Source organism: Epinephelus fuscoguttatus, linkage group LG20, assembly GCF_011397635.1.
Source record: "Epinephelus fuscoguttatus linkage group LG20, E.fuscoguttatus.final_Chr_v1".
NCBI classification, from domain to species: Eukaryota; Metazoa; Chordata; class Actinopteri; order Perciformes; family Serranidae; genus Epinephelus; species Epinephelus fuscoguttatus.
In genome coordinates, this window is record NC_064771.1 from 14,242,000 (window position 1) to 14,269,855 (window position 27,856).

The 27,856-nt window shown below is 41.5% G+C and overlaps 2 protein-coding genes across 4 annotated transcripts in view; one reads left to right on the top strand and one right to left on the bottom strand.

The window, feature by feature from the left end:
* grid2ipb (glutamate receptor, ionotropic, delta 2 (Grid2) interacting protein, b) overlaps positions 1-20,126 on the bottom strand; it is a 53,052-nt gene extending 32,926 nt beyond the window's left edge. For 2 of the 3 annotated variants that reach the window (XM_049562566.1, XM_049562565.1), the window contains exons 1-5: positions 20,037-20,126; positions 18,915-19,168; positions 18,487-18,816; positions 17,727-17,881; positions 1,587-1,865 (exon numbers count right to left, since the gene is read on the bottom strand). In XM_049562566.1, the coding sequence (XP_049418523.1) occupies positions 1,587-1,865; positions 17,727-17,881; positions 18,487-18,816; positions 18,915-19,168; positions 20,037-20,112 (1,094 nt within the window). In that variant the 5' untranslated portion in view covers positions 20,113-20,126. Of the gene's footprint in view, positions 1-1,586; positions 1,866-15,621; positions 15,873-17,726; positions 17,882-18,486; positions 18,817-18,914; positions 19,169-20,036 lie in introns of those variants that run through there. The other variant, XM_049562567.1, reaches the window with a different exon arrangement.
* Positions 20,127-23,643: 3,517 nt separating this feature from the next.
* Positions 23,644-27,624, top strand: zdhhc4 (zinc finger DHHC-type palmitoyltransferase 4). The gene is made up of 7 exons (XM_049562572.1): positions 23,644-23,781; positions 24,067-24,203; positions 24,323-24,396; positions 24,518-24,696; positions 25,592-25,717; positions 25,827-26,071; positions 26,185-27,624. Exons 2-7 carry the CDS (start codon positions 24,081-24,083, stop codon positions 26,482-26,484), a joined length of 1,047 nt encoding a protein of 348 aa, XP_049418529.1. The 5' UTR covers positions 23,644-23,781; positions 24,067-24,080; the 3' UTR covers positions 26,485-27,624.
* Positions 27,625-27,856: the final 232 nt, after the last annotated feature.

Consider the following 27,856-nt stretch of genomic DNA (forward strand, 5'->3'; position numbering starts at 1 on the left):
GTGGTTACTGGCTGTTATGTAAGCCGAGCTAAATGCAGATGGGCACATTGGGTGCCGAGTGTGTCCATGTGTGTGCGCTGGGGGTGTTGGGCTGCGCAGCCACAATAAGAGGCACAGCATCAGCCTTGAGCACACTTGGCAAACTGAGAGGCTATCAGGCCGCTAAAGGCCTCAACTTCTGATTCCCATCAGTCGGCACTACTTTACACTTTTACATGGATTTACATGAAGTGATCTAGCCCAAAAAATATTACATAACAACCCAAATGAGTCAGTCTGTCACTACTTAATGGAACCACCGAATCATCAACCACTGGCTCATTGTGCAGCAGCTCCAATATTGGCCCAAAATGACTAAATTGCCAATCTACAGCGATTGATTTTGAGTATCTGAACCAATGAGCCCTCCTGCAATCACACCATCACCAACTAAAACACCACTTTAAACACATCTGGGGGCGGATGCATTAAAAAAAAAATCTCTCTATTTTTGAAAATGAGTTGTGAAGCATGTTTCACCCATCCGTCCGTCTATCTAGTTTGTTAGTGTGGAAAGACAATAGTGTTACACAACACTCTCGAGAGGTATTATTCAGTTCAGTTCGGGGAAGGCACAAGCACGCAGCACAACTACTTATTGTGACTGTGCCACTTACACCACATGACGTAATCTCTTCCATTATAACACTCACAGCTTGCCTCCTATTGTCGCGTGACCTGCCAATATGATTACACTTGGACATATTCGGCCGTGTTTTTTCGCTCCCATGTGGCTGGAGACAGATCTTGGGGGTTTGGTCAGTTAGTTTGTGTGGGAGTGTGGGAGCGCACTGCCTGCCACCCCTATAATCCTGCACTAAAGTCCACTGTGGCGTTATTAATTGGACAGTGGTGTAATCAGCGTGTTAGTGGGCGGAGGACGAACGGCACAGGTTGAATGGTCAGGGGCTCTACAATGCGCGGTGGCATTGTCGAAAACATTGATTTATCAGTGCAGATTCTGAATATTTTGAATGCTTTCAGTGCTAATTTTTCACAGTATAACTACACCTTGTTCTCTGCTACTAACCAAGGAAAGGAAAGGAAAGTCATTGTCATGATATAACCTTGTTAAATTTAACTTTCAATAAAGATTTTGAATTGATTGAAATATTGATATTTTTCAAGGCATTGTATCAAAGTTTAAAAATCGAGTATTGTGACACCTCTGCAGTGCAGAATTAACTTGTCCAACAGACGAGGAAAAACAAACAAGCAGATGGTAGTTTCAGGTTCAAGGAGCTGGAGGCGAAGTGAAAACTGTGCCTGAGCACTTTCTAACTCATATTGTAGGGTGTGAAAACATGTTATTGACACGATTCGAGGTTTTTTAAGTTCAGCTTTGTGACAAGACTCAGAGGAAAAGTGAGCTTGAGAACGGAAGAAAACAGAAAGGATGGAAAAAGAGACACATTTTCCTCTGTTTCGTAAACAAGCAAAGTAAATTGTTTGCTGCTGTATTATGTGTTGAGATGAATGTGTCAGTGGCCAGGTTTCCAACAGCAAACAACTCCACTCAGTTATCATCATATTACATGTGTACTCACCTCTGATTGGGTCCGATCGGGGGATGTGCGGGCATCCCAGAGACGGACTTCCTCAAGCCCCTGTCTCTTTCCCCCTCACCCCTCCCTCCGGGTTCTCCATCTCTGGGCACTGAGCTGGCCCGTTTGGACCCATGGTGGCGGTCTGAATGATCCTCGCTCCGACTGCGCCGGATCCTGCCCTGTGGCTCGCTGATGCTCTTGCTGCGGCAGAGCCGGTTGATCACGTTCTGGTTCACGGACTCGTCGAAGCGCTGCCGGTGCTTCTTGGGAATGAAGATTCTGGCGAACATGGTGGCATGTGAGGGGAGGAAATAAAAAGGGGGTGATGTTAGTTTGTTGTCCGCAAGAGTTGCCTCAGAAAATAAAGGAGTAGGAAAGAGGAAGGATCTATATCACAGATCCACCTCGATCCATTGAGTCCAGAACCGATAATCTTTGATTTCCAGTGAAAGAAGGACAGTAAGTCAAACATCCAGCATGAGCAGAGATTAAAAAGTGATGATCAGCTCGATCGTTGCTGAAAAAAATCTTCAGAATCCCAAGTCCACACTAAATCAAATCAACAGGCTTCCTCCTTCAAGACTCAAAGAAAAAGCCTTCTGACAGACAGGTAAGAGGTTGTTTCCCTCAGGACATGACTGCTGTCCCCAAACACAAGACGAGATAAGTTGAAAAAGACGCCAGAGAGAAAAGATCTTTCTCTGAGGAGAGAGACAGTGAGGAAATCTTAGCGTCACTCGCTGCTTGCTGGAGTCTCACTGCAGCAGCGTGAGGTACCAGAGCCAGAATACAGCAAGAGAAAAAAGGTGTGGGAGTGAGTGAGCATGGGATTTCTCCTCTGCTATCTCTCTCTCTCTCTCCATCTACAGCATCGCACTCTCTCGCTCTCCTACACTTCCGTCCATGCTTCACCTCTGTGTCACTCTGTCATAATGAGCACACAGCAGGAAGCTGTCATCATCTGACTGACCTCAGACCTTACCACTCTGATAGATACTTGTTTTTTTAGCTATGTGAGGTAAGAGACAGGCATAATTAGCCTAATCAAAGGCAGCACCCAGAAGGAGGAAAAGGTTTTTACTAAATTAATCATTCTCGTTTAAATTTGGAGTCCACTAATTTTCCAACAGCTTCATCTCATTATAAAAAAGTCAAATGAGGGCATTCTCACTTTCAACTACTGTACAAGGGGAACAAAGGCCACACTAGAAGCTCCATTGTCTGTTATGTTCTTAAAGGGGTAGTCCAGAGATTAACTACTGCCCTTTAAACTAGCGTTACCACCTTGTGGTTGTATGCCTCCACAAACAATCACAGCTACGTATCCAAAAACAAGGATTCTTCTCACACATCCTCAACCAGGCAGCACAGAAGATCTATACAGTCAACATAGTTTCAACATCAGTGTCACCAATTCAGTATCCGACCAAATGTCTTCCCTTCTGTTCCGGAGATATGACTAGGGATGCACTGATCCAAAATCTGGAACGAATATCGGCCCAATATCATCAAAATAGATGGATCGGGTAGCGGAAAATGCAACCGATACCTGAGGCAATCCTTTCCCTTTAAATCTATTGCGACGCGAGCTACGTCATTATTTTAGTTAGAGTTTATTTTTGTTAAAAATAAACAGTTCATCACAAATTTGTAATGTGAGGTCACAACCTTTGACCACTAAATTCTAATCACTTTATCATTGAGTCCAAGTGGACATTTGTGCCAAAAAATAATGAAATTCCCTTAAGGCAGTCCTGAGATATCGTGCTCATGAGAATGGGACAGACATCACGAAAACATAATGCCTCCGACCATGGCTTTGCTGTCAAGAAGGCATAAAAATGAAGGGTCCAAATTGGTACAGCAGGAACCGAGACATGCTTACTTCTAGTCCATGGTATGTGTCAAGCTCTAACGATGCTGGATCCTGCAATTCCCATGATGCAACTTAATCAAAATTTTCATGGCACGCTCCCTGCCTTTCTCTCCAAGACTTAGATAAGAAGATTGACACCACCTCCATGTCTGGACGGTAAAAATGGAGCTACAGTAAGAAGACAGTTAGCTTAGCTTAGCATAAAGACTGGAAACACAGGGAAGCAGCTAGCCTGGCTCTGTCTAATTGTAACAATTCAAGCTAGCAACACCTCTAAAGCTCACTGATTATCATGTTATATCTTGTTTTAAAACACTTTTAATCTTTTATGTTATCAGATTACTTTCTAATATCCATCAACATTTTACACTTAACACTGGTACTGGCATTTTTTGAAATTTTTAAATACCCATGCAGATGACGTTTTGGTACCAAGACCAGAATCACCTTACTTTGTGGGAAGGCAAACTTTTAAACTGTTGTGCTGAAACACAAGCAAACTTATAGGGATTTAATTCAAATTAAATTGTCAAAAATCATCAAAATTGTAATTTTTTTAAACAGTTAACATCTGAATACATATTAAGTAGGGCTGCATGATATGGAGAAAATCAAATATCACAACATTTTTGACCAAACGCCTTGATATCAGAATTGCACACAATTTACACAATGAGATTTTTGATAAATAATTATCAGGAATGTGGATACAATGACTAAGTGGGTAAAGGCAAACAATAAACAGCTAGAGCAGCCTGATCATTTCACAAAATTACATCATTTTACTGTAATGCCGCAGGAAAAGACAACACTTACCATATTGCGATATCCAACATCTAAGACAATATCTAGCCTAAAATCAGGATGTTGATGTCATATTGATGTATTGCCCAGCCCCAACATTAAGTAAACAACACTACTGATACTACACAGTACTACGGAGTTTCCATACCAAGCCCTACTTAACAGACTGAAAGCATTTTGTGGCACAATCAACAAGCAAAATGTCAAAGAGGGGGATGAGTGTGTGGACTGTACGAGCTGTTTCATATTGAGCGCTGGCTGTTTACCAAACAACAGTGCTGACTATGAGAACAAAACAAAATGAGTCGTCCCCCACACACAAGGACTCGGCTGACAACAGAAAATATTTCATTCAAGCGATCAGAACTGCTGCGAAGAGACAAGGCAGCCACCCACACATGCATACACACACAGTCTTTATAACTATACCTGTGAGGATATCCACACTCTACTCCTCTGACAGTGCTCTTAATTTGTTCTCAGGCATGTCTGTCCTTAAAGGAAAGTTCACCAGCTTTTATGCTGTGCACAGACAGTGATTTAACTACATTACTTGGTCCTTTATGTTGTAGTCTGAAGCCTTAATGAGCAATGCTTTAAAATAGACACAAGATATGTGATTCTTGAGAAAAGGGTTCCGGTTATTTTGGGAAATTCACTCACACAGACTGATGATAGACAGTACTTGTCTACTGTACACAGTAAATATGCAGCTATCACTGGCAGCTGGTTAGCTTTGCTTTGCATAAAGACTGGAAACAGGTGCAAACTGCTAGCTTGTCCAGAGTTTAAGAATTGCTGGTAGGTGGATTTTGATAGCTTCAGACAGAGCCAGACAAGTTTCAGAATGTTAATATGCTATGCTGAGCTAACTTCTGGCTGTACCTTCATATTGGTATCAACAATGTTGGGGAGTAGTGAACTACAAGTAATTAAACTAGTAGTTTAACTACATTTTTGCCATTTTTTTTGTCACTAACAACGAACAATTTCAGGCCATAAAAGGAAAGGAATTATTTTTTATTTTAATTTTACCATTGCTTCTCTACTGCAATTGAACCCCTTTTAACCAAAATTAGTCATAAGCCATTCTCATCCAACTACACTGGCTCCCTGTTCAGTACCAGACTGATTACAAAAACCTTCTGCTTACCTTCAAAGCCCTCCTCAACCTCACTGCTCTGTCCCCAGGCTCTGGAACTCTCTACCCCCACACATACGACAGTCTGACAGCATAACATCCGCCAAATCCCATCTCAAAACCCACCTGCAGACCTCACCAAACCCCAATATGCTAGCTGGAGGTTTTCTGTGCTCATGTAAACACCATATCCCGAATATACTCAAAACTGGGATAAGCCTCCTATACGGGTTTAGTGTGTCAATGGAATTGCAGTGAGTGTCTACAAAAATAAAGGCATTCTTTATATTTTCCATGAATAGTGGGGCATTTTGTTGTTTTTGGTTTATGTATGATCCGTGAACAAGGGGCCACTTTATGCAATAAAGTCAATTAAACGGCATTTCTTTTTGCTGTAATGAGACTTTTTTGTATAATATGTTGGTATAATTTCGTATCACATGTACATGGATCATTTTTTACAAAGCAGTTTGAACTTCTTTTTCTGAGTAGCTTTAGTTGACCAAAATAGATTTCTATTAAGCCTAGCTTTGCTTCAGTGAATCTTCTTTCAGTGTGAAGTAATTGGTAGCTTGCAAAGCTCTGCTATCAAAGTAGTAGCCCAAACACTGGGTATCAGTATTGTCATCTAATTTTTGTCAACAAAGGAAATGAGCCTAATTCCCACTATGCCAAACTATTAATTCAAGCCCATTAAACTAGGTGCTAATAGCTGAAAACTAGCTAAGATCACCTCATTTAGGAGGATGTATCAAAACAACTATGTGTCCTCATAAAAGCGGACATGTACAGTAACCTACAAAAAATAAACACAAAGAATTTCCAATATATAAACACTATAGCCATCACTTATTGATCTAATGTTCAAATAAGCGCAGATCCAAGCACAGAAATCATCTAATGATGGGGTTCGCTCTTTTCTCACCAGTCACAGCATAGGAATGATCAAGGGTTGATATCCTGCACCAATATATTTGCGGTTTCGAGGTCTGGTCCCTAGAGTTCACAACATTGAGAAATGGTAACACTGACGTCCCAGGTCCAATTCACCCAACTGGTTCTATCTGGCAGCCCAAAAAGTGGCATCAAAGGAAGATAGAGAAACAAAGTATGAAAAGAAAAACTCTACTGAGGACAACTGAACTCCAGCTGAGGTTGGAATATTGACTTTATACATCCATGATATGTACCAAACTATAGCCTACACTTAAATATGTTAGCCAATATTATTATATAATACTGATACTGTTATAATATTCATATAGAAGCTAATAACCGACCCAGACAGAGGAGGGTCATGCGTACCTTTTCTGCTTCCATTTTGTGCATAACAGGTGGTGGAGGAGATACGGACGTGTGTCCGAGCTGAACAACGGTAAAATTTAATTGCCTTGACTACTATTATTTGAATATTTACACTGTTGCAGGGTTTATTTATTTCTTTTTAATAATGATTCAATTCTAAATCCATCCATATGGCGGCTTTACATTTTTAGTGAATATTGTGTGGCTGCAAATACTTAGATATCAGTCCGAATGCGGTCTAACAACAGTTTTCCAACTCAGCCAAATTTACGACGCTGACTCAAACTTGCATACACGAGCTGAGACCTGACGTGAGATTTAATTGTAGCCTCTGCTGATGTCCACACTGAGTTCACAGTTTCATTTACAAGCTGATGTGCAGTGGAAGCCAGTGAATTTGTGAGAAGATGATAACAAGGACGAGGATGAGGAGAAAGAGAGCCACATCTTTTATAATGGCTTTTAGTGGAGCAGTGGCTGCTACTCCTGTACGGAGGTGTGTGTATGTGGATGTGGAGGCAGAGCCAGAGCCAGAAGTGGTGGGAATGAGATGTGAATGGGTTCACTGTAACAGATTTCATCCAAATTTTCAGGATGTAATAATGATGGTAATGTGTTTGTATTCATGGAGTGACTCCCGCCAGTGCAGAGTCGTGACGATGTTGATGTAGAGTGGCTTAAATGTCGCATGATTTCTGATTTGTTCAGACTGAGGTCACATTGCAAAGAATCGGACCTGTATCTGATGTAGGGCCACATATTAAAGTGGCCCAAATCAGAATTGAAAAGATCAGGTTCCATGTGACTTGTTATGTTCACACTATGTGAAAAACAAACAGATCCAGTTTTGCCTGCAGTCCGAACGACGCCTCTGATTTGATGTTTGTTAATTCTTAGTAACAGTGAGATCCAACTGAGAGCGCAGCCCGAACGCAGCTTTGCACAAACAACTGTTTTGATTCCCACCTACACTAGTCTGTTGTGTTCTGATGAGCCCATTTGCTGCTGATCTGCTGATCAGATGAATCAGCCATAAGCAGACCGGGTGTGGAGCAGTCTGTGAAAAAAAAACAACCCAGCCCCAGTGGAGTAATTAGCAACAAACACGCTGATGGAGAAAACAGAGAGACACCAGCTACCACTGCCCGTGTCCTCCAGAAGCTAATTAAACTGCATAAAAACAACATTGACAGCTAAATAAAGCAAATAGGACACACTTATAGCACAGCAAAAAGGAGAAAGAGAAAAACTTCACAGCCACTGCTCATTTCATTTTCCAGAGTTTTAATATTCAGGTAAATACAGAGCACCTCCAGCCCTGCGCCGCCCCTGCCGCAAACTGAATAATGAAGACTCACTTACATGTGGAACCTAAAGGTCAAAGCTTCTGTTAACAACACTAGTCGCCTGTATGAGGATCTGATTTATGAAAAAACTGCTCACCAGCTCGTCACTCTTTAGCAGTTGTACAGATAGGTCTATAGAGATATAGAGGATGTAATTAGAGGCTGAACTATTCTGTCTTTTTAACACCGATACTGACATTCACACCACTATGTTTTGACTGACAGTTTCCTTTTTATCACACTTGTCAGGATTTAATCTCTTGATGAGACGTGTATAAAAACTGCCAAAAAGTCACTAGTATTATGTGTTAAAGGTAAATCAGACACAGGTGATACAGGGCCTTGCTAAATGCCACATTACAGATCTAATCTGTTAACAAAAGTCTAATATTCCATGTATTAAAAGCATAAAGGATACAGACAGAATTCAGACATTTCTGACTCTGGGCCCCCCGGTGGTGGAATCACCAACATACACTCATTACAATGCATGCTGCTCTGTACAGGAGCTCTCCATTCAGCACCACGACAGCACAGGACAAAAGACCAGCGATGCAGCAGCCTATTATTCTGGACAAATTTGCCTAATCTGCTGCTTTAATTTTGTATTTTTCCCCGACTTTTCATGGCTCACAGCTCATCCAGTGGAGTGTAATATGATTAAAGAAGCCAATTAAATATTAAAAGGGAACTTCACGCATTCACAATTTCACACTTTCAGATCAGTTCAATTGTCATGAGGAGTACCACTCTTCATTAGGTAACTTTTTTATGTTTTCACAATAACAACCTAGTCAAAGGACTTTAAGTGTTTTAGGAAATATAAAAAAGCCCCCACTAATTTAGAATTAATGATAATAATACTCATATTGGGCCTCAAAATCATTATCTGTTTTAGTGTACGTTATATTTTATGCTAACGCTTCACCTTGCCATCACACAGCCTTTTCCGACGGGGAATTAAAGCAGTTATCTCAAAGCCACCAGACTCCAGTTATTACTCCAGAACACTATAGTTGCTGCTCTACCAGTGCCTCGATTGGTGTGTAAGGTAAAGCAGAGAAACTATTCAAATATAGCGAACACTACCACTGACACTGATTTTTTTAGGTGCAGAGTTCCCACATATTTTTACCAATGAATTTTCAAACCTTTTCCATAATACCTTATGCCATTTATATGACTTTAAGTAGTTTTAAAAAGCCTGCCTGGACACCTCTCTGACATCAGGCGATTTTAAGTGCGCATTCCCAAATGTGGAGAGGTACTCACACTTTGTTCCCCTACAATTTAATTTGGATCCTATTCTGCTCTGCACCAAAACATCAAAAGTTTTGGTGCAGAGCCTCCATCCAGTGAGGTGAGAGTCTGCCTGCCATGTAATACATTTGTTGTTTGAAAGCCATACATTATTAAACATGCACTTCCTAGGCTTTTGTGTTTAAGCAAACTGATAGCGTTTGCTAGCTTTCATTGCACATTAGATATATATTTGCCACCACCTAGCTTCTTAGCATGTGATACTAGTGATATTTCAATGTTCACGCAGTGCAGCACTAGATTTAAAATTAATAATACTAGGAACTTGTTTTGCGTAATGTTAGTCATGTAATTTTTATGAACATATTTTAAAGAACAGCCAAAACAACTAAAATTCAAAACTTTTCCAAAACACTCAGTTAATTCCAAACTATTTCCAGGCCTGGAAAACAGCTTTTCTAATGTCATAACTTTTCCGGGGAATCCATGACTGTGGGAACCCTGTAGGTGGCTAACATATGTTTTGCCGTGGCTCTGTCCACAGCAGTACATTGTGTAGTGTCTGTGCCAATAGATCTGGTTCATCAAAGATGACGGAAAAGCAACACAGTACATAACATTAGCACAGAGGAAACGTCAGACAGGTCGGGCCACTGTGTTAAACCATATATCATTAAACGTTACAGTTACGGCTGAAAATGAAAACAGAATTCAACAAATTTGCTGCTTTCATACTCCTCGGCAACTGAAAACCGATTGCCAGTTGTCTACCTAGAAGTGACTGTTGTTGTTAGCATGATATCACTGTGATTCAGTTTAAAAAGTGTCTTCTCTTCAACTAATATTTCATCAGAATAGTTTGAGAGATGCTAAAACAATCTAAAAACACTGCACATATAGTGGCTTCTGTTTTTGTTTGTTTGTGTGATGTCTGTGTGATGCTGGTTTTAGGGTTAGCCTGGATTCACCAAAGTCACATGATAACACAAACAAAGTAACCAACTGAGGCAGCAGTACACCAGCACAGATCACAGCTTCAGCCATCTGCAATCTACAGTACCAGGGTTCCTACACATTTGGAATTTCAAAATTCCATACTTTTCCATACCCTAATTTCCAGACTTCTCAGTGTTTTTTTTTCAGAGAATATGCGACATCTGAGTAAATATATCAGTGTATCATATTTCACATCATATTTAATTATTCTTAATAGACAATTGTAGCCAAGTACCATAATGGCATGCAAATAAAAACTCAGGTAAGTTCAATGTCTGGGCTGAGGCAAAAAGGTTGGGACTCTGGGTGCAAGCGATGCAGTAACGAGACGTCTGTGTTTTTTTCCTTTCATGTGGCTCAGAATCGCCTTCTCCCCCATGTTGGCGATGCAGGGTTCAACGCTAAGGTTTTTTTTCAATTGCCCGGTCGGGCAAGTTGGTCAGAGATCTACTTGCCAGAAGTCAGTTTTTACTTGCCCTATAAAAATTGTTTAATTTAAGCAGCTATCAAATAACAAAGACTGCAGTTTATGTTATGTAATCTTTATTCACACTGTATTTATTAATTAAAACATATGTCATGTATTGTAGCTTAATTCCTACACAAAAATGACAGTGTCAGGGCTTAAAGTGAAAAATTTGTCAATCGTTCTCCGTCTATAATTTTGTGCCCTACTTGAGCCATGCCCACCTCTATTTATTTTTCACCCCTCTCTCCAGTTCTGCTGGATTAACACCGGGTTTAATATATTTTGCTTCCATCTCTCTGCCCTGCTCTACTTTACTTCAGTGCTCTCTCTCTACTCTACCAGTAAACTACCACATCCACCTGTTGCACAAAACGCACACAGCAGTGTTTCCCCTATAGGATGGAGTTGTAGCAGCGGAGGTGAAGCACATGCATGAAAAATAATTTTCACATGCGTGAAACTTTTTTGTATACTTGCAAAGCACAGCCTGCTGGGATGTTTCTGTGTATCTACTGGCACCAGAAGGGCTCTTTAGGACTAAGTACATACAGTACATGTGTGCACAGTAATGAGCAGGTGAAATGTCTGTCTATCTTACATATGAGGTGTCTCAAGATTTAGGAACATACAGTTTTATTGAATATAATAAAGTAAAAAGTCACTTGACATGCTGCTGTTTTGTGCTATGACCTATTTAAGTGCTGGAAGTTGTTATTTACGTGACAACGCCTGAATGCAACACAAGCTCAGCACCAAGAGTGCCATGCTGCGCTGCTGTGCGAGCAGCGTGTTTGTCTGTGCGTAACATCAGCCTGTTGATGGTTATTTACACACTGTCCATAACAATAACTTTGTCAGCTGACAAACTGCACCGGGTTCGGGGTCAGGTTTGGTCAGGAAAATGCGGCCCGAGCTGCTCTAGTGTGCTCACCTGTGTGTGTGTGTGTGTGTGTGTGTGTGTGTGTGGCGGAATTCCGCCGTGCGTGATACAGAGAGCAGAGGAGAATTGTTAACGCGTGACCATGTAGAGACAGAAATGACATGATGACATAACACCATAAATAGTATATTGTTACGTTATTATATGAAGCGTCCGTCACGCAAAATAACTGACTTTAGCTTATAAAGAGGTAAGACAGAGCTCTCTCCTCACCTCTACACAGTGCAGCATGTAGTGGACTGGACATACCACTTGTCAATCAGGTAAAAGGGGCGGTATGTTTTCTGAGACGTTTGCTCTCACACAAACTGTGCCTGGCCCGGCATAAAACACGATCCGGATTGATTAAATTATTTTTGGACATACCTAATTTTCTATTTTAGAAAACAGTATTTTAGAACAGTGGTAATAGTCTGGAAACATAAATATTTTTCCATACTTTATTTTTCATTTTCCATACTTTTTAATACCTGGAAATTGATCAAATTTATTTCCATACTTTTCCATACTTTCCATACTTGCGTAGGAACCTTGCAGTACGTAATACACTGCATGTCCTCATACAACCCCACTTCAGAAAATCCGAAAGAACCCTTTAACTCAGCTATCCCTTTAAAAATATGCACCATTATTTCCAATTTAAAGCTAACAGTTGTTTTAGAGGAGCTGCCACTTTAAGGAAATGGTGGGTATCTCATTTTTGGAACAAATCTGTTGAGTTAAAGATATAGGCCACATATTCTTAGCCTGCTGTCACTGTCTCTGCAGATTCTGATCAGGTTTCAGGCGTTCATGTCGCTGACTGCAGCCTGAGACAGTGTTGCCTGAGCGCAGACTACTGGCTACACCAAGCAGACTCCTGAGATATAAATAAATGTTCTGTAGTGATGTAGGAGTAGCAACCCACACAGCCCCTCTGTGTTTGCTATCCTCGCTTCCCTGCTATTTGTCATCTATTCATATCACAGTACTAATATGTCTCTGTCTCTCACACAGAGACAGTACATGTGTGTGAAAGTGTGTGTGTGTGTGCTGCTATCAGTATTGTGCTCTTTACAAATGCAGATATTTACACCTCAGAGTGCACGACCATCTGTTGAAACAGCCACCTCATCACAAAAAAAAGTTCTCCGCGTCAACTCTTGGAAACTAAATGAGAGTTCTGATTTGACCTCATTTATAAAGAACAGAGATCTATAATTATCTGAAGGAGGGTTGTGGAGGAGGAAGCAAGCAGGGAGGATGGGACGAATTTCTCAAAAGGGAAGAATGACAAGCAAAAAGCTACAAAGGAGGAGACCTCATTTCATTGCAGGTGTCCAAATGCGGCTTAGGGAGGCTAAAGAATGAGACTGATGTCATGTCTAAACACACATAGAGAGATGTAACAGTGTGTGTGCTCAAAAATAATACGCTGCGAAGACTCTAGAAAAATCTATTTGTCCTTCTCTTGATCACTGCCAAATAATGCGCACTGGTGGGTCACACATTTAAGGATAAAGCTAGCGGAATTAAAAGATAATTATATGATTACCGATGTGCATCGCTGGGTGTCTGGTCTGTGTCCAGGAGCAAAAGTAGATGATTAAAAATTGTGCTGGTTAAAAGGTCAGTCATATTTTATCCACTGAACAAACATGAACACACCAGATTAAAGAGGTTTAAGACCTCCTCTGGTGAAAATCAAGTTTTAACCTTGCTAACATGTCCATATGGTGTTTTTAAATGCTACAAGACATATAATGAGTGAAATAAGCTGTCAACACAATGACTGAGCATCTCTGCCTTGGAGCTACAGTGCACCAATGACAGTTTCAAAAACACGGATTGACACAGCCAAGGTTTGTTACATCACAAACCTAAGGAACCAATCACATCAACTTGCAGGGTGGTGCTTTCCGTATCACTGATATGATGCCAAAACGAAACAAGGGTTATCAGTTGCTACATATCGGTATTTTGCAAGATAAGTTTCACTTCCACTTCACCCTATCTATGTCAGAGCCAGCCATCGAGAGCAAGGTTTATCTAATATTAGCATACATTAGCACTATTATTATTAGCACTTTGATAACGTAGTAATGTTGACGGCTCATGTTACCTATTACTGTTTACATGTAAAGTTTGTGTTTAATGAGCAGAGCCAAAGGTATGAACAGTATGAACAGGTAGACTCGAGCTCCAGGCCTGCACCTGAGGGAGGCTAATTTGCAAATCCATATTCATAGATCCGTGCATACTAAATGAGGTAAAAGTGTGGACTTATGTCTAAGCCATTTTAAGGCATGAATGGATTTCTGAAAAAGGAAAAACACTTCTAACTATGTAATTCTGAGGAAAAGAGAGTTTTAGGGGTGTAATCATTATCAGTGCCAGGAGAGGAACTTTAACAATACATGGGATCAAAGTATGAACTCCATCTGAAATTTAAGTATAGCTTAGGGGGATGAGAACAGGTATTTGGCCAAAAACCAAAGTACTGGACAAAATGAGACTTTGATGTGATGCTGGCGCTGGATGAAAAGCCAGACAATCATTAAAAGTTATAATTAATCCTGAAGGGGGAACGAAACTGTAAACTAAATTTTGTGGTAATCCATCTGATAGCTGTGGAGGTATTATACGAAAAACGAAATATGTCAACCTCATGGTGGCACAAGGATTCATCCTCTGGGACCATGAATATCTGCACAAAATGTAACAGCACTCTATCAAGCGGTAGTCAAGTTAAATCAGTCTTTCCTAGAGCTGCTACCATGGCTAAAAAGCAAACCATCATGGACGGCCCATTGTGCTTTTTGTTCTTCCTTCAGCCTGAACAAGCTACACCTATTTCTATCAACACAACTTGCTCCATACCAACTTATAAATGTACTGCCTTTGGTACCGCCCACGCTCATCAGCCACTTTAATAAAAAGCAGTTTGCGAGGCACTTGTGAGCCACTAATGCTTCTCATCTTGTGCAGTGCAGCAGCACAGCGGTAACTGCAAACAAGCTCCGCTGACTCCTCCAGTTAAGATTAAACACCATCATTATCAGCACTACTGGAAAAGAAAGCTGTGTGCACAGCACGCACTGCGGGGTAAAGAGGAAACTGATAAATACGGATAGAATGTGGATATTTACACCCACCATGAACATCCTCTAATTAGTCTTATTCCCTCATAGGGCATCACTGCAGTAATAGAGATGCGAGTTGATTACTACACAGCTAAAAAGCCACACTTGCTTTGAAACAAATCTCCATGACCATATTGTCATCCATGCAGGCGTCACGTGGTGCACAAAAGCCAAACGTGCCTGCTTTATGCCAAGAAGACACACTCAGTATAATATAGGCTGATATAGTTTAAAAGGAATATTTATGTAATCAGTACAACCAGCATGTACAAACTCACACAGATGCACACACACACTCTCAAACACGTGGCGAGAGATTACATCCTAAAAGCAGAGCATCACTCAACCTAATGACTTCACTCAGAGAAAGGCACAATGACATGCCTTTGTGTTCTAACTAACTGTGTCCATCAGAGTGTGGTCACATCACATCAAAGTACGTGAACACACTGCTGACGGCTTGAGTTAATAAATTATAGATGTGAAGCTCCAAATTGCCTTGAAGAAAGGTTAGAAGATGACAAGGGAATAGAGGAGTTCGGAGCTGGAAACATCAGATATTAAACATCAACAGCAGCCACCGTCTTGTTCTGTATACCATTTAATATTCACTCGCTTCCCACTTCACATACATAATTACACTGATGGCAAAACACTGCAGGTGGCAGGCGCAAAAAAGCTAATAAAATGCACAAATTTGCTCAACAACAAGCCACAAAACAATTTCAGAAAACCTTCACAAATTCAACCTGAAAAGAATGGAAAGGTATACTCACCCCAGACAATTCATTGTTTAGTTGTCACCCATAGCTCAAAGAAATAAAAAACTAATCACTAAGTTGCACCTTCTAATACTGTGCAGAACGGCAGACACACCTATGCTTTACTGCTGCCTCTCTGAGGGAGATAAAAGATATGGTGGGACCTTGGTGCGTGCGGGAGGCTGTCTTTACCAAGTGTCAGGGGAAAACGGCCACCACGGCAGAGAGAGAGCGGGGAACAGCCCGAGCTCTGAGCGGAATAATGAGAAGAAAATCCATCAGAGAAAACACACACACACAAAAAAAAACCCTCGTAGAGAGGGAGAGAGAGGGAGGTAAGAGAGTTGTGAGATGGGTGGGGGATGGAGAAAACCACAAAGAGATGGCATTAATATGATTATTGGTGCCTGTGCAAATAGGAGTGTCCTTCGTTAAACAAATACCAATGAGGAGTTCTCAGTGTTTGAATTATTCATGGCCAATTTAAGGCAGAAAAATCCTGTCGCCTGACGTCATTTCGAGTCGCAAAACTACCCTCACGCTGCTGAAAACCCTTCTGACGGGATATTAATACCACTAAAAAGAGCTCAAAGTTGTGTAGTAGTGCAGGGAGCCATTGTAGTAAGAGAGGAAAAGGTTCGATTGGCTCCACTTGTGGACGGAGCGCAATCTGTGGACAAACTGTCTGGGGATTTAGAGGAAAGGCAGGAGCGCTGGTCATTCTGGCACAGGGACAACCTCGTAACTCTGGCTACCTGAGTGGTTTTTCACGTTTAGTTATCTGGCGTCATTCCACTTCATGGAAACACACACTTAAAAAAAAAAAAAAACCTGTTGGGTGTAGCTCCAAGTTTTTTTCCCCTTTTTTTTTAGCGGTATGGCCACCCGTATTAAATTGTTTCCACGAAGCGAGCACTCAACTAAATCTGTCCGTGGCTCATCATCACACACACCTCCATGCTGTGAATACCGTTCATGTTGCCAATCCTCATTTAAAAACTCTTAGCTCGGGGCCCCCTCCGCGTCGGTTTAGTCTCTCACTCATGACACTGTAAGCGACTTGGAGGGGTCACTGTGGATTTACCCTGGGTGGCAGATGGGCCCACCTAAACCTAAAGCGTAGCTCTGAAATGGCTGGCAGCGGTCGAGACCCCCCCCCCTCTCTAATCCATCCTGCAGAATGAGCAACAGGAAAAGCCTGTTTACGCGCTCGTTATTACTTAAATCCCTGCAGATTATCAAACTTTCCGCTGGGACTTGAAAATGACAAGAGGGGGTGTGTGTGGGACACAATACCAAGAGTGGGTGTAATAATTGAACATCACTGGGAGCTTTGCAGAAGCACAAACTGTCCTTGGCTTTAATGGACAGTTTGGCAGCATAGAATGACAGGAAACATGGGGAGAATGTAGACAACAGAGGGGGATAACGAAGAAGAAGAGTCCTCCAGCAATATTCAAACAAGGGATGTCTTGGTTGCATTATATGTGTCTCAGGATGCTGCTTTGTAAGGGCGGTGGTTGGCCACTCTGCTAAATTTACACATGGTTTCAAAGAGTGGATTACACAGAAGAATGCAGCCATCTTTCAAATCTTTCCTCTACTTTCTATAAGCATTGGAGTCTATACTAGATCCATGATAGGGCCCTTAAAAATCAGACCTGACCCTACATGAGTCTGCACATTTTTATCCAAGCTCGACCTAAGCCCGATTCACTGCAGCAGTTCTGAGCCCGAGCCTGATTGATAACTTTAAATTAACATTACAACATTTATTACGAGCTAAAGTCAACTAAAGTCTTCTCAATGTGGTAACAGACATTTATGAGCTCCAACATGCACTGCCTCTACAGAATGTCAGGCACAGCCCAGAAACTCAGTCAGAGGTGGGAGGTTGGAGTCCGGATGGGTTGATGGCAACACAGCCCATACATTATTCATGTATAAGGTCAATATTTGAAAAAAAAAAAAAAACACCAGGAAATTGGAGCAAACTTGACCCGATTCAAGCCTCAGGAAACTTCAGCCAGCCCAATCGAGTTCAAGCAGAAAATCAAAGCTCTATTCTACACTACGTCTGGCAATCGATTGTGAGGTGAGCTGAAGTGCTTTGCCCTTACCTGATGCTGGAGATGAGCTGCCGGTGCTCATCCGTGGTGAGTATCTCGGGCAGCACCGCGGCCAACCACTCGACTCTCTTCTCGGCCGCGTACTGCTTCAGCACGGTGAAGAGTTTCTCTTTTACTTCAGGCTCGTCACCTAATATCTGGTCGACCTGACGGTGAAAGGATGATGACGTCAGAGGCTGAGAGGGGTTTGAGGACAAGTAGGTGAAATGAAAAACAGGGTCGATGCTGTCGCCGTGCCAGATTGTTACCATAACGACACTTCTTCTGCAGTTCAAATAAAGAAAATGGGCTTACTGAGGGCTATTGAGTTTGGTCTCGAGCTTGGGTCAAATCTCATTTTTCTAGTCTAGTATTTTTTCCTATCCCTCCAAAAGTGTTTCAGCTTTGTGGGCTTCTGTTTTTCTCCTTTCATCATAAACTATTTAAGGCTTACACCTGTGCAATGCTTGAAACTTCACACATATATTTGCTGGATGTTTAAGGATTTAACAAAGCAACTATGTGCCCTGTTAGAAGGAAACTCTTTAAGTATTGCTATAACATTTGCAAAGACATAGCTGTAGCATGTCCATTACAACGGAAGGGTCCCAGTCCCACAGCTCTAAGCAGATTCAAATACAATTTAGCTAATTCTGATTGAAACCATGAAGAAAACGACATTAAAAACCTTGTAAAATAAGCAAACTTCTCTAAGTGTCCTTAAACTGCCCTATAGAAATGAACCTACATCCAGATGCATATTTCGACGTACCTTCCTGTTGAACTCCAGAGCTTTATGCTTCCGGTCCAGTCTCGCCCCCTCTCCTCCCATCTGACTGTCCTCTATGCTGACACTACGTTTCTGCCTCGGGCCGAGACACAGCACCCCCAGACGGAGCGTTCTTCCCTGGGACGCTTTGATCAGCGCTGCGGCCGTCTCGTGCTGCCTGACGGGGATGCCATTGACCTCCATGACGTAATCCCCGGCCCTCAGACCTGCGCGGCCGGCTGGGGAGCAAGGCGAGCAGTCCTCCACCAGCAGGGGGCAGTCTCCTACGATGGTGAATCCGAAACGACCGTCTGGACCTGGTATGATGTCCATCTGTAATAAATATGATTTTGTTTTTTTAATTTAAGAACTTACTTAAAAAAATCTCCGGATCAGTGAGTCTGGACTACGATGTGTAACTTGAGTAATACCTGCTGTATGCGGGACACCACTCCGATACTGGGAGGGATGTTCTTCTGAGTCTGGGCGATGGCGATGACAGCTTGGGGACCCAGTGTTGACACATTGTGGCCCTCGATCTCCAGGACTTGGTCCCCAGCTTGCAACCCCGCCAGGTGTGCGCTGCTGCCCTCTTCCACAGATAGGATGTAGCTGGGTCCAATGCCACCAAGTTGGAAGCCGAACTCCTCAGGCCAGCCCTGATTGGACGACGGCATGCTGAGGACTTAAGGGATGAGAGGGTGGGTTAAAAAAGGACGCTGATATTTGAGGATGGAAGTTAGCACTTGTAATCCAAGGACTTCACAGAGTGAGGTCCTGCACTTTGGAGCATCACTGCAGACAGAAATCTACGAGGTTGTGACACAGCTTGCTTAAACATGAAGAGAGATACACACTCACCCACTGTGGCCAATATGTTCAAGTCTATCGACATTGCAAGAACACCTCTGGATCAAACACTCCTTTGCATGTCTTAAAAGAGCTCTACTTCTATGCATCTGCGCCCGATCTCTTCTCCCTGCCGCTGTCTCCCGTGTCTCAACTTGTACTATCGAGTGCGGCTCTGTAACCCTCTACCCTGAACCATGACACACTCAGCGCTCCCTGACCTGGTTCACAAGCTTCAAAGCAACCAATCAAATTACGGCATCGCAGAGATTGTGACCTTAATTAGCTTGAGAGACAAAAGTTCCCCCAGCAATTTTCTTTTTTTTTACTCCGTGCACATGCAAGTCTATCCTGTTGAATGGTAATTATGTGATGGAGCACACCCCTGGCTGCACCTATAACTTCTAACCAGGTAAGAGATGCAAGGTGGCATCACATAACAACCAAATAAACTGGCATATAAAGAGGCACTTGTAGGCCAAACTTTGGAGTGAAATATTAAAATGATAATGAATTAATCCGCATGTGACAGTTTTCAAAAACAACTCTAATACGACAAATACAGAATTACAAATATGGACATGTTGGCTTTTGCTACAGTATAAGCCCTCTAGCTCAGCTGGAAGCTAATGATGTGCTCCACATCGTCCAAAGCCACAGCGCAGCAGGATCCACACAGTGGACGCAGCTGATAAAAGACTTACAGAAATCTTTGGATGGATACCGAGAGCCCCGCCGGAAAGAGTATCTGCCTTTTTTGTTTTGCAAAAACTTCTTCATCTTGAATGTCAAATAGCAGGCGGCCTGCTGGCAGCCTGATATCCAATCTGTCTTCTTAAGTGTAATGTTTAAAAAAAAAAACAAAAAAAAAACAAAAAAAACAAGGACCGACCCAAAGTCAAACAGAGAGGGTGACAAACTCAGAACACTGCCCCATTCTTCCACCCTGAAACCTCAGCAGTGTCCTCATGAGCAAACGGTGAGTGCGCATGAGAAGCGAGTGTGGTCTCTCTGTGAGTGTGTCAAGGAGTTAGTCCTGCGTCTCATCCCTGATTCATCCTCGGGCCAGCCTGCTACCACAGTGTTAATCAGAAAACTGGGACGCATGCACCCGCGCACCTCGGTTCCTTAATAATTCTCTCTCCAAAAAGGGTATTGTGAGGCCTCATTTTTCTATAAATACACCAATGTGTCTTTTTCCTCCTCCTCCTCTCTTGGCTAGGTGGCTCTCCGAGGGACCGCTGCTGCCCCAGAATCACTCTGCATCGATGCAAGAAAGCCTGATGAGTACTAATTGGAGCGTCTGCATGCCTGGAATTCTGTGTGTCCATTTGTGTGTGAGCACACTGTGATGTTCAGTCCATTGAGAAGGAGTGGGGGCAATTTAAGACTTTAGCCTGTAGGATTAGTAGGATTATGAGCTGAATCTTCTGCACTCCTCCACCCCCCCTGTCATTAATACTGAAGGAGCACATGCTCCCCTCCCTTAATGAATACAGACAGCGACAGCACTGGAACCACACAGGACCTGTGCATACCAAATGACAACACTGCAGTGTCACAATACCATCTGCATCAGAGGCTGAGTTTAGGTCAACGCTGGAATGAAAGCATTCACAATTTAGGCTTAAAGGGATAGTGCAGATTTTTTTTAAGTGGGGTTATAAGAGGTACTCATCCATAGTCAGTGTATTACCTACAGTAGATAGTGGTCGGCACACCCAAAGTCTGAAGTAGCAGGCAGGAGTACAGCCACATAAGCTAAGCAATGTACTGCTGTGGATGGAGGCAGCAGCAAAATGTATTTTAGCTATTTAAAGAAAGGAAATCAATCAATCTAGAGCCGTTATATCGCTCTCTTCACAGCCAGACTCCGTTGAGAATAACAGTAATTTAACATCGCTGAACACAAGAGCTGATCAGTTTTGTGCAGTAACAGTATCATGGGGTTAAAGCCATGATGCGTATACATTTTTAGATGATAAATCATCTTCCAAATTGGTTTGATGAAATTCATTTTATTGAAAAATGAGAACATTCTGGTGACAATTGGTGTGGTCTATTCATTGATTTAAGCCTGTTCTTTCTGTATCCTGAATCAGATTTGTGAGCTAATCGCAGTGAGCACTGCTGCCTGCCATTCTAACCTAAACCTTTTTAACATTTTCAAAACCGTGTATCGTCAATGCTGCAAATAACCATAATATTATACAAAACCAAAAATAAGAAGTGAAAGGGTTAAAGCTTTAGAGTCCTGACAATACCCTTGTGGCTGTCAGATCATCTTGTATTAGAAAAACAAATGATATGTGTGTTTCCTTTGGCGTGGCGCTGAAACAATGTCATAAATCAATATTGTAATCCATAATAGCACTAAAATGAATAACTATGAGTAATGTGGAAGCAGTGACTCATAGTTAGGTTGTCAGAAGAATCAATATTTAAATATGTTTTCGAACCATGTGTTTAAAATGATACAATCTCCTTTAATTATGTGTTTGATATTATCAAAGTGCCAAAGCTATTAAAAAACAGTTCTGCAATTAGATTTTCAACCCCAGGCTGCATAGATGAAATAACAGGGAAGAAAATTAAATGGTCCTCAACCTGTGGTTATTACTGCATTCTCTCCAGCAACAAACCCACCACGTGACTAGGGGTGTGTGTTCAGTGCCTTTCTCTGTATCAGCACTGCGTGCAGATTAATTCATAATGATGAACCGACAGAGATCTGCACCTGTTAGCTTCAGCTTTACAGAGAATTTAGCACCTTTCATTTGAGCATCGTTGTCTCATTTGTTTTCTTTTACACATAACTCTTCTGTGATAAACCCATAGTGCTCTACCTGCCCAGCAACAAACGGCAAAGCTAACAACTAGCTGGTGAACATGCTGGAGAATTTAGCAGTTACAAGTTGGTGGCAGAGCCAGGAGAGTGAATATTGGACATACATTTTTGAGGTCACTAAAACGCAAAGATAATTTTCATCCTTGAATATGAAATTTTATTTTATTTTCTATGTATTTATTTATTTTTGGTGCACCTCAGATGCACTTGTTATATGGTGTTAAGCCAGAAGTAGGTTTGTACACAGCAGTTAGAAAGCTGCGGTCAGTAATTAATTCAAATGAGAATTAATTAAAGCTGCAGAGAAAGTACTGAGGAAGCCTGCCGGTTATTGGACTGCAAACTGTTATTGGTGGCAATGCACAGGCAGTCCAGTACCAACTGAATAATTAAACACAAATGGTTGGTTCTCCAAATAGACACTGCTCACTCCAATTGAACTCTCCTCTTACACTACAGCTGAGACAGCTACTCATGTGTGACAGACAGAAAATTGACATTTCACAGGCAATCGAGTGTGATAAAAGTGGCTCAGCCTTTTCACTCAGCTAGTCGTACATAATTCTTCCTCAGAGAAATTATTCATACATTTCAGCATGTCTACATTATGCTTCAGATTATGCTTTTATATTAAATAAAAAGGGACCTGCAAACAAGCAAAACTGGCACTTTATCAGTCATAAATGGGATGAAAAGCATTTAGGAACACTTCTCATACTCAACCTGTAACTGCAGATAGACTCAAAGCATTGTCACCCACCACATATCTAACACAAGACACAACTAAAATGATCAACAGCATATCAAAACATCCCGTACCTTTTGAAACAGCATCCAGAGATGTGCATGCAGAGCTCCTGAGTAAGAGTAACGCTCCCCACTCCTGCACTGCCTGCTGTAATATGAGTGTTGGGCCATGTCAGCAACCAGATCCAACAGGTGTCTTGTGATGCCTTGTTGCATTGTGTGGAGCACTGGATGGCAGTAACAGAAGAGAAAGCAAGACTAAGTAAGTGGAGCCAAAATGTTGAAAACAGCCCAGTCCTCTTCAGGGGTCTGATTTTGTGTCTGACTTTTTGGGTGGTGCTGTGATCCTTGCAGTTAATAAAGTGAATCCAAGAGAAAGCTAAGAGTGTATCACATTGCTTAAATTACAGCTAAAAAGACAAACTTCTGATAAACACATGGGGGAGTGGACAGTTTTGGTAGTTGTGTTTGGAAAATAAAAGAGAAAGGCATTCAAGACACTCTAAAATGGGTGAAAACTTATTTGTAAACTCTAAAAAATGATGCAGGATAATGTAAATTTAGGTCTTTCTAGCATTATGCATCAGTACAACTATTAATATGTGGACAAACTTCACATTTATATCCATATGCAGCTACATACAAACAGATGCTCTCACCCACCCTACTGCAGCAGTGTCAGCCTCCAAACTAGCACAACCCCTTTAGCTGCTAGCTTGGAAGATGCTAAGGAAGTAGCATTGTTTACACAGCAGCACCAAAAGTGATGCTGGTAGCCATAGCGCTAACAATACCAGCTATGTTGACGTGAGATAAAACACTACAAGGTAGCTATGTGTGACCTCGACTAGAAGGTAAGGCTTAAATAATAATTAAATAGCTCTAGGGAGTAAAGGAATGAGTAATAGGTGTACATGTTAGCTAACGTTGAGCACTGACGTAGGTTAGCATGCTAACGCCAAGTTGCTCATACGAGTCGTTTTATGCGACACAGCCAATTTTATATCGTTTAAAAGTCTTCGCTAAGTTTAAGCAAGCATACAGATGTTATAGTAATATACGTGTAGCTTCTGAGTGAGTTTGCTACCTGTTCGTGGTGAGTTTGTGCCACAAACACCTGTTGTTTTGTCTCTTTGAAGCCGCCAGGTGAGACATGGATTTCCTCACCCTGTTCGCTATCTACGTAGTAGTGGTGCTGACATGTATCGTGCTAGTTTGCAAATACTCAGGCCAGCAGCAAACCCCTTTTACTATCCTCTTCAACTATGTGGGAAAGGTAAGGAAAGAAGCATTATAAGTGCACTTTAACAAAGCGACACTGTGTGGCGCTATTGGAGCAATTTATCACAATACAAATACACACTGCAAGTAAAGCTGCTGGATTTATTTTCACAGGTAGTTGCACCATTGACGCCAAAATGGCTCCAAACGTTTTCACAGTGGGCCATGCACAGACTGTTTCATCAAAGGTTTGTAGTTAAAGTGTCCCCAGAAATAAATACATTGTCATAAGCCTGTATCTGGTCTTCTGTTGTACATTTTTTCCCAATCTCTACCAGTATCATCCTGTATATTTGCTTGTAATTGCAGGAACAACATGTTCATCTATCTGCACATCCTACTGGAGGCTGCTGTGTATGCAGAGTTCACCTATGAGGTGTTTGGCTTCTGCAGGGAGATGGACACCACTCTGACCAGCCTGTCTGTGCCTTACGTCCTGCTGGCTATTAAGACCTTCTTCTTCTACCTCTGCATCAGGAGAGATCCAGGTTAATATTATATTAGATAAAATATATTCAAACACATTTGCTTTTGGTTGCAGGGGAGGTGAACTTTGGCTTGATCAGGTGGTATTCCTTGTCAGCATGCTGTCATATTTTGAGTGTTATGAAAAAGGATGTTGGTAATTATATATCAGCCATCAGCCATGCAAATCAATAATTTAATTTTGTCACCCTGAGCGTGAAACTATTTTCTACAGTCAAGGGACAAGCTACACAGCATCACCTGTGATACAGTAAAACATTTAATCCTCATGTGAGTCCATGCCTTGGGATTGCCAGATTCTGCTTTCTATGACTGTTTCGTTCTTGAAACCAAACTCAACTTAAATCATCTGTCTTTTCATATTAATGTTAAAGTTTATATTTGGTTTGTGTGCTTGAATTTTTCTGTTGTTTACACATTAACATTTGCTATTAATTTCCACACAAGGATCATTGAATTTAATCTTAAAGAGTGATGATAGTCTACCTTACAAGAGATTAAAAGGCTGTGCAAGAAAGCTTTTGCATTAAGTATCAGTTCTTACCAACTTTAAATGACTCAAATTAATTCAACGTATGAAAGATAATTTCAGCTTGTGATTTGCAAGAATGAGCAGAGAAAATCACTCACAAGTTAGCTCTGGTCAGGAGAAAGGTCATGTGGGCCTGAGGTATAAATAAACTGCAAATCACCAGACATATCCTTGTCATATTAAAGGGATAGTGTACCCAAAAATGAAAATTCACATTCTCACTCTCTGTGCACCGTGTGAACGCGGTGCACAGAAAGGCATTTTTGGGTGCACTATCCCTTTAAGGTCTGAAATACTAATGTGTGTTTTGTGTGATTACACTTCAGTATTTTTTTTACTCAACTCTCTCCTCTCGACTCTGGCAGGCACAGTGACAAAGAAGAAAATCGCTGGCCAGCTGCACATCTATCCATACGACAGGAGGCTGTTTCACCCGGGAGTCTCCTGTGAAACCTGCCAGCTTGTCAAACCGGCTCGCTCCAAACACTGCAGTGAGTAGATAAATAATAAATAGTGATACATTTGTACCATAGTAAATATTGAATGTATTATTTCAGCGAAACATAGAATTACACTCAGTGCTCACTGTCTTTGTCTCAGGGGTCTGCAACAGGTGTGTCCAACGTTTCGACCACCACTGTGTCTGGGTGAACAACTGCATCGGTGCTCAGAACACAGGTTACTTCTTGCTGTACCTCTTCAGCGTGTGCGCCATGGCGGGTGACATTGCCGTGCTAACAGGAGACATGCTGTTTCATGCCGTACTGCGGTCAGGGCTTCTGAGGGCCAGTTATATAGATGAGTTTGGCCAGCAGCAGGCAGCAGGGCCTCTGTTTGTTGTACAGGTGAGACTCAGTACTGCTGACACACTGTGTATCGTATACATATGTTGCAGCCATGTTTACTCTGAATCTGTCATGTTGAATTTAAAATAATTCTTATTTCTCTTTCCCTCCAGCATCTGTTCCTGACTTTCCCCCGAATTGTCTTCATGCTTGGATTTCTGGTCTTCGTCTTCTTCCTCCTGGCGGGTTACGCCCTTTTCCATTCCTATCTGGCTCTCGTCAACCAGACCTCCAATGAGTGGTACAAAAGTCGGGGTTACGTGTGTCAGCACTGCCATCCAACTACAACAGCGGACAATCTCTGTGGCTCAGCGCCAGACCACTCAAAAAGATATTACTACAGCAGAGGGCTACTTCGAAACCTGGGAGAGATTTTCTTTCCTCTGCAACCTGTTCAGAAGAAAGACAACTAAAGAAAAAATACAGCTGTCTGTGTTGTTATGCTGCTTTTACTGTACATCCCGTGGGAGCTACTTCTGACTGAAGAAATAAAGCTTAGAGATTTCTTTATGGGCTCCGGTGTCTATCCCCCACAAGGTGCTGCATCTTATTGGAAAGCTCTGGCAACACTGGCAGTATACACAAAGGTAATCCTTGCTGGATCAAATGGTTTTCTGTTAATTAAATGTCATAACTGCAAGCTTAGGACAAGTTTTTTGCCTGCCATCAACTAAGGCATGAAAGCTTCTAAAGCTGGAACATACCTCCTCCTTATTGTATTTTTTTTTTCAATACACGATAAAGGCATTATGAATCAGCTTTTGAATATGTTGCACTGTATGTATTTTTATCAGGTGTGGGTATATTTTGGGGGTAGGCTGGGATTTGAGATGAATCATTTCTAATGTTGAAATCTGCCAGGGGGTCGATGAAGCCAGCAGGGGGAGCTGTACACTGACGTTCATGACAGTTCAATGGTGTTAACTACTTAATTTGTGCCTGTTTGACAGCACAGATGCAAAAATGGAAGTTGCATTCACATGCTATGGGATAGGTACGGTTGCCCTGAGATGCAAAAAACAACACTGAACAAAACACTAACAAAATAAAATGATATTTTGCAAAAAAAAAAGCAACGTTACAGAAAGCAAATCGACATGTTGAATGTTTGGCTACTTTTTTTTTAATGTGTTTTCTATTTTTGTGTCTGGATTTGTCATACATACTTCTGCTGTTTCTTTAGCATCAAATCAAACATATCTCCCACTAGGTTTTGAACATTTCCCCTGAAGACTCATGGGAACTGTAGTTTGATCAGGTGCAGAGCCAGACTTTGTAAACATTTGTGGCTAAGCCCAAAGCCAGAGGGGAGGTTTTTTTTTTCTTCCCATTTATGGCAGCTATTTGTGCTATTTTTTTTTTAACCATTTAAGATAATAGAATACTTTGAAATCTGCACATCATTTGGGAAAAACATAGTATATGCCAAGTAAAGAAACTTCCTGTAGAGTGGACAATGTATTTTGTATTTTATTGTTCTCCAACTGTCTTCATCATTCTGAAACCATTACACATTAAATGTTGAGGATGAATACTTTTCACTCCCTCCAAAAGTGGCAAAACTTGTCTGATGGTACTGTTTTTTAACTTAAATATTATGCACATGTAGGGTAGGAATTTGGAACAGCATTACTGATCATGACACCTATTTTTGTGATACTATGCTGGAGAAGAGTTCACAGAAGAAATGTTTATCTGACAAATCTGCGATTTTTGAATCCATGCCTTATAACTTGATAATTTTTTTATTTAATTTAGTCTCCAATAATTTATCAAGTTATAACA